We start from the raw sequence: 12,322 nt of genomic DNA, 5'->3' as shown, positions 1-12,322 counted from the left end.
CCAGTAGTGTGTTCTCAGTTGCGGTGTAGTATAACCAACTGCTGTCAAAACCCAGCTGATATGAGAGGCGAGATTGAGATCTTCTGGAGAAAAGCTGTTGTTTTTTTTTCCTATGTCAGAGGCTGAGCTACACATGCATGGTGCTGCTCCCTCCCCCCGTTCAGATGGGTTACTTAATCTGCTTTTTAAGTCATTTTTGTTTTCTCTGAGAATTTTGAACAAGACTATGCCAATTGAAGTCATTTCACTTGCCTGTTCCTGCGTGAAGACAAACTTTCATATCTAATTTCCAGTGCCATCAGTAGATGCTGGCCGTAATAAGGCAGTTCTTAATGCTTGGAGATGCATAACTGTTTTCTTGCATATATTAAGTATAGTCAAGTTAGGCACTCTTCAGGAAAATCAGGTAGGCAGAGCAGACATGACATTTGAAGCATGAAAGATCAGATCTTTGGTAAGGATCAAAATTAATTCTGACGAAGAGACTAACGTGCTCTATAGAGACATTTAACCTCATGTTCTGTTAGATATTATGGGCTTTGTTCTTAACAAACAACAACAAAAAAAACTCTACTGGTTACTCCTTGCTTCTTCCCCCACCCCCCTTTTTGAACAGCCCCTCTTTTTTTTTTTTTTTTTAACCTTTCTTGCTTCCTTTGTGCTGTGCTTCTTCCCTTAGGCAATAAATGAGTTGTCCTCATACAAGCTTTGGCTTCTGCTTACAGCCTAGATGCAACTAATACAAGGATTGAGGAATGCTTGGAAAACTGATACATTTTGTTTTGTTAGTGGCATGTTTTGTACATTGGATTTTTTAACCCACTACTTTCTGCATGGATTTATAATAATGGCTCTTTTGTTTAACATTAGATAAGCATGAGATCACCGTGGCACAGCTGCATGTGTAGTCACTCTTGAAGCAATTGCACACCTAATTGGCTGACAATCTTGGCATTTTTAAAACAAACACAAGCCTTTTAAAGACAGGGGACATATTTATGTATGAATAGTCAAATAAACCTGTTGGGTGTCATCAATGGAGCCCTCTGGCAGTGAACAGTTCTGTGATGACCCTGATCCTGGAGGCAAATCCCAAGATCAAGAGACCAAAAAACAGCATGAATCAGAGCAAAAATTATCCAAAATAACCCATAATGCTTTGGAGAACATTAATGTGATTGGTCAAGGCTTGAAGCACCTTTTCCAGCATCAGCGCAGGAGGTCGTCTGTTTCTCCACATGATGTTCAGCAAGCTCAGGCTGATCTGGAGGCTGACATGGAATTGGAAAGCCAAAGCTCCTGTGCTGAAATTGATGGTGTCTCCACCCACCCCACAGCTCTGAACCGAGTGCTTCAGCAGATCAGAGTGCCACCTAAAATGAAGAGAGGGACAAGCCTGCACAGCAGGCGGGGCAAGACGGATCCTCCAAAAGGAAGTCCACAGATCAACAGGAGGTCTGCCCAAGATATGCAGTCAGGTCGGCCCAGATCATCATCTACTACAGATGCTCCCACGAACTTGTCTGTGATGGAGATTGCTTCTTCCCTCTATGTAGGTGGAGAGGAGGCCGCAGCAGCAGCAGTAAGTTACTCAGATTTACCTTTGGTCTTTATCATCTCCTTGTATGTTTTCTTAAGACTTCTGGATCTTGTTTTTAAAAGCAAGTCTTTCAGCAAATGCTAATGCTACTGTGTTCAAAATCTTATGTGATGAAGCAAAGAGCTAAAAGATGCATTAGTCATTTTCTCACATGGCAGGTGGCTTATTTGGTATGTATTTGATCACTGAAATAAGAACTACTTTTGAAGCATGTTAGGTTGATCAGATGGCACATCACCATCAAGCAAAGGATGTTGGGAAGAACACCAGCCAGATTAGTCCTTGTTAGCAGCTGCTACTTATTTCCTGCAACAAAAATTTGTACTTGTATGTCTCTCTTTTTCCCTTCTTGTTATGTTGTGCATTTTATAAAAAGTGAGGAATTCCAGTTTGAGCGAATGGAGCTGTTTTTTGAAGAAAAGGAACTGCGGAGGCTTTCTCCACTCCTTCCTTAAAAGTGAAAGGAGGAGAATGAAGTCTGAAAGACTTTAAATGCATGTGAGGAAAAAGCCTGCTCTGGGCACTAAACTTCTGAGAGATCTCCATAACCAGATGTGCCTCTGTAGAGGTTAATGAATTACCGGCTCCTTTTTAGTGTTTTTCTGGTGGTCAATGAAGATGATGTATTCTACAGGTCTAAAGTGATACAAGCAAGGAAAAGCTGCCTTGCTTTGGGTAAATACACCTTTGCTTGATGCACTTAGTCACATGGTCTAAACTTTTGGGCAGACCTGTGCGGTGCCAGGAGTTGGACTTGGTGATCCTTATGGGTCCCTTCCAACTCGGGATATTCTATAATTCTATGATTTCAGGCTGGTGAAGAACCTTTGTGTAGCGTTCATGCCTGAACTGATCCAAATTTAGGTTTTGTCCTGGGGCATTTTCCTTTGCGATAACAAACTGATGGAAATAGTGGGGAGAAAAGGGGTCACAGTGAGACTGTTGGAGCAACAAACTAACATCTCTGCGCTGTATCTGGAGCATGGTCCATGGACTGTGACCGTAAGGTTTTCAGAAGAACAAGTGTCATCAGTGGCTGAATGGAAATTAATCTTTTAAAAATCTTTGGAAAATCTGATGTACTTGGAGTTTTTAAATGCAACTTGCTTGCTTATAAACCAATATTGCAAGAAAGTGGCAACTGCAATCTCTATGTATATGAGCAAGAGAGGTGTTCAGCTGTTTTGGCAGTGTTCATGTTTTCCTTTGTATCTCAGTGGTAAGTGCGTGCAGCTTGAGGACCTTTTGATGCAAAGCTGAGGAAAGCTGTGGGAAGGAAGTTAGTGCACTTCAGGATAGCACCTCTATCCCATGATCCTGAGAACACATGCTGCCTTGGGACTCAGTACCTCATCCTCCTGAAGCAGAGTCCTCCACTTGCTATGCTGTAATTTGTATTGCTTCCTAACACATTCTGAAAAATATGGTTATTATTATTTTTTGTATTTTATTCTGCAGTGCCACAGATTCCTTGTTAGGCTTCAGTCTTTCTTTTCTAGGAGCTTCCTTTCTCCAGCCTGTTTATTTCATGTGGCAGGGTCAGCTTTCAGCTGTCCCCTGATTATATACACCTATGCTTTCCTTTTCACGCTTATAGCCTCATCACATCCCCCACACTAAATACACTACCAGGAAGCTTAGGAGGTTAATCTCCTCAAAGTATTGTTTCATTAACCCAAGAGGGTTTTTCTTTGGTTGGTTTGTGTTATTTAGTATCTCCCCACACTTCATGTGTGTGTGGATACTGCAAAGTTTTGGAGAGAGGAGTATTTCTTATTTTCTTTGCAAATACATCCCCTTGAACACAGACAGGACTCAGTGAGGTAGCAAGTTCCTTGGGTTATCAGGTCAGACTGAAGCATTTACTGTGTTATCACCTTTGGTTGAACTGAACGGGCAGTTCAATTGCCTTTGTAGCATTTTGATGTAATTTAGAAGAGATTCTCTTACCATGCAAACAAAAGCCTAATAAAATCTGTTCCGTATCTTTGCAGCACTAGTTTCCGAGAAGAACAAGGTTAAGTCTGGGGCCAGCTGTTCAGGTTTTTATCAAGAGTTGGGATAGTCTGATAGAGAACAAAGAAGAGGTTTATTTCAGATAAACTTTAAAAGATATTTTAACTTTGTTTTCAAATAGATTGCTGTTTTAAGTGTGAACTCATGCTTACATGGCTCTCCAGAATGAGTACTGGGTGAGCCCAATCCTGTGTGATGCTGAGATCCTCTGCTCCCAGTGGGAATTAAGGACACTGAATGCTTGTGGCATAAGGGAAAGTAAATTCTTAGTAATCCTCTCCACACAAAGTATTTTTAGCTCAGTGTTCTCTTCTCAGTTCTTTTGATATTTGTTGAAATAGAAGGGCAAAATGTTATCCCAAAACCAAGGATTGGATTTGTTTGGGCACCTCATTTGCATACATCTGCATATGTAATAATCCTGCTGCTTGTTGTCAGGCTTTGTAAAGAAAATGAGAAATGAGACTGGCATGGCATGGAAAATAATGTAATAATTAAAGTCTTACTGAGACATTTCATTTGGTCTTGTATTTCAAGCAATGTAAATTTAAATATCTTTGCATAAATCTCCTTGTAAAGGTTCTCAGCTCACTGAGCTGAGAAATCAGGATTTTGGTGGTTTGGAAATGATTGAAATTGCATGGGTGTCGTCTTGTTTCACTGTACTTTCAGAGCTGTTTGTTGGGTAACAAGTTACATGACCATGACACGAACAAACAGAATGGTATTCAGGTTCCAGAGATATAAAAGTAGTAGTAGTAGTTTGGTGAGAAGTTGTGTCCACTTGGACTTTATCAGTGTCATGAAGGTGAAGACAATGCTCAGCCATTGTATTGTCGTGCAGCCAATGTCTCTGAAACTGGTTCTGGCTCTTGCTGCCCGAAGGGTGACACTTGCTTTGAGAGAGACACGGACTTCTGCATGATGTTCTTCATCTGCTTAGCTTCACAGCTAGCAAAAAACGAATGGGAGTGAACAGTGAACAACAAAGGCAAATTTTACTCTGAAGTCCTACCATAATTTTGGTAGGAGTAGAAGTACTTTGGGCACTTTTAGATGACAACTATACGTGTGCTGCTGGGTGGCCTCTGTGCAGATGGTGCTGGTCAGAGCTGAGCAAGTCTTGCCCTCAGAGCACTGGTGAAGTAGTAGCATCCAGTTCCTCTGCCTCCCTGCCCCTCCACCCTTGGTGAGTTCTCTTCCTGTTTAATGTTTGAAATGTTGACACTGTATCTGGATAACAAATATATTCTACCACTCATCTTTTTGTTAGGTTTGATGAACTGTGTGTAGCAGAAGTATAGAAAACAGCCAGTAGATGATCAAATAGGTAGCAGTGGGATGTGGGAGGAATATCAGAGAAACAAAATTATTAAGAGGTTAAAATGACTTAACAGAAAAGTGGAGGAAATTTTAGTCTTTAATTCAAAGAAGTCAAAGAGACCTATACACTTGCAGAAACATTCTTCTGTAGACATCCAAACATGAAAAATGAAGCCTTTTGACGTTGTTAGGGTTATGGGGAAAGCAAAACAAAACAAAAACAATCTTATTGAAATAGAAATTCTTAAAAATATACAACACACAGTTTTTGTTTTACCCACTGAGATCCTTATCTGGGGGTGCTTGTATTCTTAACCTCTAAGCATTGGTGTTAGGGAAAGATTGTGAGGTCAGTCAGTTTATTCTTTCAGGAAGTAAGGTTTTCTATACATACAGTGAGTTGTTTTGGAATGGTGGAAGTCCTTAGCTGATACATTCTGGTGTTGCTAGGAAGATAGACTGACCTGACTTCATTTAGCATCAAATTGCTCAGTGGAATTTACAGATTTTGTCTCTATAGGCCTGAACTCTTCCAGGTTAGAGTTTCCTTGCCTCATGGTTACAGAAGTAATGGCAAAAAAGGTTGAACCAATATTGAAAATGTAATATTCGATCTCCTCAAATTGAAATGATGCCCTGGGGTCTGAACAGCTGGAAAGCAGCTCTGCAGAAAAGGACCTGGGGATCCTGGCAGACACCAAGCTGAACCTGGGGCAGCAGCGTGTCCTTGCCGCAAAGAAGGCTCATGTCATCCTGGGCTGCAGCAGGCAAAGCATCGGCAGCAGGTCGAGGGATGTGAGCCTGCCCCTCTGCTCAGCACTGGCGAGGCCGCAGTGGGAGTGTTGGGTCCAGTTCTGGGCTCCCCAGGACAAGAGAAACGTGGACATGCTGGAGAGAGTCTGTCAAAGGTCCCCAAAGGTGGTGAAGGGTCTGTAGTACCTCATGTGTGAGGAAGTGCTGAGAAAGCCGGGACTGCTCAGCCCGGAGAAGACGAGGCTCATGGGGATCTCCTCCATGCCCATTATCACCTGAAGGCAGGGCGCAAGGAGGACAGCCGGGCTCTTCTCAGTGGTGCCTGGCACCAGGACAAGAGGCAGTCAGCACAAACTGGAGCTCAGGAGGATCCGCCTGAACATCAGGAAAGACTTTTTCCTGGTGCGGGTGATGGAGCAGTGGGTCAGGTCACCCGGAGAAGCTGTGGGCTCTCCCTCTTTGCAGATCTTCGGAAACCCCCCGGGATGAGGGCCCGGGTACCCTGCTCAGGGTGGCCTTGCTGGGGCAGGGGAGGAGCAGGGGTACCAGAGGTCCCTGCCCACCTCCTCTGGGACTCTGTGATACACAGTTAAGGCTCCTGCTTATTAGGTGTTAAAGATCACTGAAATTTTTAACAGTTTTGCTGGAAAGGAATTGCTGAAGATAAAAAATGAAGTAAACCCTGAAAACAGCAACTTCAAAGGTTGTCAGTGCTTGTGCCAGCACTTTAATTTGCATTCCTTTAGTGAGATACCCATATGGCAGCTTTCCAAGGCACCATTCACTTAGTTCTGCTGTGTTCTCATGGAACTTTGTGTCCTCATCCTGTTTTCTGTTTTGGTCATCAGTTTTTGTAAATATTTCAAATATCTTTAGATATTGTTTATCAACTTAAATCTGTATTCCATTACTACCCATATTTAAAAATAAAAATGTTTGCATGTGCTTCTGCAATAACAATTTCCAGTCCTTAGTTTGTAGGCTCCTCAATATTTTCCAGTGATAGTACTGACCTTGTGAGTGTCAAATGAAAACCTACTAACAGTAAGGTTGCTTTTCTTAGTTACTTTCTAATGACCCTTTTCAAGTAGTGGTGTGCTGATTTATGAATTGTGTTAATGTAAACGAGGTAGCATATTCAGCTGAGCCACCATTTCAGTGTATGTAGCATAGGTGTAGGAGACTGCATGAGCAGTTTCTCTCTGACTGTAAATAGTCTTTCAAAGCAGTGATTTATTTGTCTGCCAGAAACCTTTTTCGCAAACTCATTTGTCATAAATGCAATGCAGTGCTCCTGGGACAACCACCTTTGAAAAGGCGGAAGATTGTATTTTTTATATCATTAAAACTGTGTGGAAAAGTTACTGTGGCTATTAACAGTGTCTGAGATGTGTAAAAGATGACTTCGTCTTAGTCCATTTCCCAAAATATTAAGTAGTCTTCTTAACATCATACTTAATGTTTGCCCTCTTGTTCAACATATGTAGGTGTAAACGTTTTTGGAATTTTATCATAATGGATCCTGAGTGAAACATTCTGTTGCCTTCCCCTGAAGCACTGCTTTTATAATGAAAATAATATTTGTCATATTAATGGAGGAGGTTAGTCACAAGCCCTTCTGGAAATAGCACATAAGATATTACTTGCTCAGTAATTTATTCTCTCTTAAAGCTAGTACTGCAAACACCTGGAGGTACAGGTCTGGGCTTCTGGAAGATCTGATTCAACAGCTGTGCAGCATATGAAAGCGTGACTAATGCAGCCCGAGCCCCTGTGACAGTGGCTGCTTTTTTCCTCCTTCCCCAGCAGAAAAGTCACAAGTCAACACTGAGGCTTTTTCCGGGAATAGGATGGCATTTTTGTTGCGTCTCGCAACAAGACAAGATACCAACAGGTCACTGTAATGGCTTAATTGCAGAGTGATAGGTCAAGAGCAGGCTGAGGATTGTTTCACAAGCTCAGAAATGAGTCTTGAGTTGCTTACTTGCTCTAAAAGACCATGTGGTACCAGGCGCTGCGTTTCCCTGCCTGGTGGCAGTAACCTTTGTGAAGCACCAGTGGTGTTACACTCAAAGTCTGGTTTATGGGCAAAGAGGAAACTTACTAATTTGCTAGGACAGCCAAGAATTTAATTTTAGTATAATTGAGATCTTAAAGAGTTTAATCATTATTAGTCCAGATTCCTTACAGGAAAAATGAAAATCATGCTGTTACAATTGTTACATACACATTTCTTAGTTGATAACCCTTCTCCTAGGGTTGTGCTCTCCTGGGTCCTACAGTTGGCAGTCTCATTCTGGCAGTAGGTATTGCATTGAGATGGCAACATTTGGAGCCCTTTGCCGCTAGGTATTTGATGTTCAGGTTGGTAGTTTCTTCATCCTCACCCTAGGGTACACTTCGGGTACTTTTTTATATGTATGCTTTCACACACCCCTTTCTCTTTCTTCATCGGTGTGCAGCTCTGCGTACATCCTGATTGACCACGTACGGTGACTTTTACCTGCACTGCACAGTGTTACCGGGTTATTTACAATTGTTGCCTGGAATTTTGAAAAGTGGCAGCTGTCTGTAGTTTTCTTTATGATTTTTCTCCTGGAGTCACAGAGGAAAGCTGTAGATGCTCAGAGTTCTAAAGATTCCTTTCAAACCTATCTTTTGCAACTTTTTTGTTGTATATGCTCTTAACTCTGAAGTTTTCCAATCCTGACTATTTTTTTCGATTTCCAACTTGCAGTACTTTTCTATGTCTGATTTGTGAATGGTTTTTGGCTTTTTTTTTTTTCAGCTGAGAATTGTAGGTGTGATTCTTATGCCTAGTTTTTTGTTGTTGTTTTGTTTTTCTTTTTGTTTATTTTTAAGGTCCACTGACATTTTCGAGTTAGGGAGACTTTCCTTTCCCTAGCAGTCCAGAAGCCTGCATCCACAGATGTCAGGGAAGCTCCTTGCTCTTGACAGTCCAGGGTGCAAAAAAAAAAAAAAAAAAAAAAAGGGGGGGGGGGCAGTGTTCTTTGCAAGGCATGTTTACACAACAAGAAACTTAGTGGAACTGTAATTACAGATGTTATCATACTCTTAGCTCACAGTTATGTCATCCTGGTGAAACTCTTACTCCACAAACACATTATGAAACAGGCATAGTAATGAAAGCTTTGTGGATGTGGGCAGAGTCTACCTGGGAGCCTGGTAGACAGTGTCTGCAACGATATATAGGAACTGTGCCGATACGTATTTGTTCTGTGTAATTGTATAAAGTGCTGATACCAATCCATTTCAGCTGCTAGCTGCAAGTGTACTACAGATACACAATAGCTGACCTTTTCAGTCTGTTTAAATTTTTTGCTAGTATAGTTGAGGTCTAGTAAAATTCCTCAGAAGGTCTGAGGTACAGGCTCCAAATCTTGGTGCACCTTTTGTTTTCAGCTGTCTTGGATCAAAAGTTGTGAAAAGACATCTGCCCACAGTAGGTATGAATGTCTCAAAATTCTGAGAGGCATTTATGAAGGCAGAATTACTACACTGTTAAATAGGACTTGCACTATAACATCATTTAAAAGAAAACTGCAATTTATTCCATGGCACCAGGTTATAATAGGCCTCAGTCTTACCTTGTCTAAAGGGCAAAGTCTGACTTGGATTTATTCTACTGCTGATATAGTATAATTCTAGTCCGTAGTAATTAAGTAAGTCCATAGAAATAAAACTGCTAGTAAGTTGTATGGTTTGGCAACTAAAGTTCGATTTAATGCATACCAAATTCTTCAAAAGAAAAGAAGTACAGAAAGCAGGAAAAAATGAGTGACTTTCCACTCATTTCCGTAAAGTGTGAACGTTTCCTTAAGAGGTGGTGTGTGCAGGTGGAAGGATTGTCAGCTCATGAGCTTAGAGAGATGTCTGCAAAAACATAACTGAGACAGGTGTGTGACTCCTTCCTGAAGCTGCTGTGTGTCAGTGCTAGGGCCAGCTCTGAGTCCAGAGCATGCTGTCGTAACTTGACTGTGAAAATCTCTTTATGAAAGGATTGATAATAGAAGTTTGACATAGTTTGACATGTTGATCTCCAGTTGTGGCAGATTGCTGCTGTGACACAGAGTTGCTGATTTTTGTCTTGACAGAGTTTAGATCCATTCTCTGGGTTTTTAGACTTCTAGCTGTGCAGGACGATGGGTTCAGTAATCTGCTTGCAGAGAAGTCAGATCACAAGAGTTGGCTAACTCCTGCTTGTGCTTTGCGGCATGAGTTTGTAATGTATTTTGCCAAGAGTGCTTCTGAACTTCACAGTACGAACTTCTGGTTCGCAGTAAGGAATTAAACTCAGTTGAGTTTCAGTGTCAAGTTGATACTCAGTCAGAACTCGGAGTTTCTTTTAACTCAGGACTTTTTCTTGAAGTGATTTTGACTTCCAGATATAAAAAAAAAAAAAAAAAAAAGAGAGAGAGAGAGAAGAAAAATCCAAACAATATTATGTACGTGTCCCAGTTTTTGTCAGTACTGAATGTATGCAGGGACGTGTCTTAGCCAAAGTAAGACAGCCCACAATAAAGTGGACAAGGAAGCCTCAGTTAGCAGTTTTGAACTTTGTGAGTGAAGCAAAGAAACTGTAATAGAAAAGGCAGCACCTAATGGCCAAGACACCAAAGTGTAAGGATAGTCAGTTTCTACTTTCTGCTCAATCATTAACATTTGCTGTATACTTGGTTATTTTTGTGTTGAGATTTTCTTTAGATGGGAATGACATCTTTTATCAGAGTATTTTAGTGACCATTATGTGTGAAGGGCTTTTAAAGGAAAAAATATTCTTATGATTTGGTAGAATGCAGATAAAATTTCTCCTCTGTGCAGGGTGTCATCCCTCATGTTACCTCTTAAACAGGAGTGGAATCTTAAAAATAAATAATAATTAAACACTATTTATGAGGTTCCCCCAGTGTCTGGAGAACATTTGTATAGCATCGACACTTTATCACTTTACTCAATAGAGGGAGCTGTGACTTTTCTGAAAATCTGTATATAAACTTCATTCATGCTGAAAATGAATTGATTTGCACTATTAAATCAGCTTTTGGAAGTAGTGTGTATTTTCCATGCAATGGTTGATAGTCGTCTTTTCAGTAAATACTTAGTTTTACTGTTAAATAGAAATGATCATGAAATGAGTTTAGCTTTAAAAATAAAATCATTTAAACACCTCTCTTGAATCTCATTTTATTTTCCCAAAGCAATTTATGCCCTGTTACATGCAGAAAACCATAGCCTGACAGCAACAAATTCAGCACATATAGGTATCTTTATTTTATTTAGAATTGTATGTAAATACAGTGGGTTCATCCTGAAAATGTGCATGTTTGAACACATGAGGTTCTTACCTTCTAAACTTTCTGCTGTAAGAAAATGTCTTTCATGTTGGCTACTCCAACAGGTCCTTCCTTAAAGGCTGTCAGTAAGATATCTACCTAATGACTTAATCGTAATACCATGGAGTGGGTCGGGTCGGAAGGGACCGCAAAGCCCACCCGGTTCCAACGTCTGCCATGGGCAGGGACACCTCCCACCAGACCGGGCTGCCCATCCAGGTCCCGTCCCTGCGCACTGCCAGGGATGGCGCGTGTTGATATTTATAAATATTGCTCTGACTTCCAGGTATAACATTTCTGCTTACCCTGTAGAATGGTAATAACAACAAAAAGTACTGAAAACTGAATTTGGAGTGCAAGTAAAAAGTTGTAGATGATCTAAATGAGAGGCATATTGGAAATAAAAATCAAGGGTTACTGAGCATTTTTAAAAGAAAATTGGTTAAGAGGTATTTTATACTAAAAATAAACTCATTCTAATCGTGCTTTATGTCGTTGTGAAAGGCTGTCAGGCTGAGGTACTTGTTCATTAGGCCAAGTTCACTTTAAATTTGAAAATCAATCTTGGTGGCTTTTTACTAAAATCTTAATTTTTTCCATCTGACTGCAGTAACAGTATTTTTGCACATTTGGAGAACAAGGTCAGGGCCTGGGCAGAAGACTGTGTAGACATAAGAATTGTATGTAGTAAGCTGCTATTTTCACAGAAGGCATCAGTGAGTTTCCAACACTACTGAATTACTTCTTTAGCTGTATCTCCACGATCACTAGTACTGTCCACCACGAAATGGTTCATACATTATAAATGAGGTGGTGTAGGCTGCTGCTGGGAATGTGCCACCAGGAATTCTGATGCAGTATGCTGGCTGGAATACCTGTTCAGAGGTTTGATGTTTCAGGATTTTTTACATTACTTCATTCCTCTGTGGTTTTGGAAGTAATACATAATAAACAGCTTTGGAAGTGCTAGCATGATGAGAGATTATTCTGAATGGGTAAGGAGTTTAATGTCCCTGAACAGACATACAAGAATTCACAAATCAATCTATTGAAAAAGAAATGAATTGCTATAGGAAGGTTAAATTGGAGGAAAAACAACTTGTGATATCCTGGTGAAAGAAGACTAATGAAAAAACACGCATGTATCTCTATGTAAGAGTAGGAGACTTTCATTGACTGCAGATCACAAAAATCTGTTTGGAAATGCTGAATGTGAGGTCTTGGTTAGAGGCAAAGGAGAATGTAGCTATCATCAGTTTTGCTAATCTACCAATTC

The 12,322-nt window shown here is 40.6% G+C and overlaps 1 protein-coding gene across 5 annotated transcripts in view; it reads left to right on the top strand.

Annotated features, from left to right (window-relative positions):
• The window catches only part of TMCC1 (transmembrane and coiled-coil domain family 1), a 131,195-nt gene that overhangs the window by 59,421 nt on the left and 59,452 nt on the right, over nucleotides 1-12,322 (top strand). For 4 of the 5 annotated variants that reach the window (XM_032194017.1, XM_032194016.1, XM_032194019.1 and 1 more), the window contains one exon: nucleotides 1,338-1,582. In XM_032194017.1, coding sequence (XP_032049908.1) covers nucleotides 1,379-1,582 — 204 coding nt within the window. In that variant the 5' untranslated portion in view covers nucleotides 1,338-1,378. Of the gene's footprint in view, nucleotides 1-700; nucleotides 1,583-12,322 lie in introns of those variants that run through there. The other variant, XM_032194015.1, reaches the window with a different exon arrangement.

Source organism: Aythya fuligula, chromosome 10 (genome assembly GCF_009819795.1).
Source record: "Aythya fuligula isolate bAytFul2 chromosome 10, bAytFul2.pri, whole genome shotgun sequence".
Taxonomy (NCBI): Eukaryota; Metazoa; Chordata; class Aves; order Anseriformes; family Anatidae; genus Aythya; species Aythya fuligula.
Note: the sequence above shows the minus strand (reverse complement) of the source record. Positions and strands in the feature narration are given on the sequence as shown.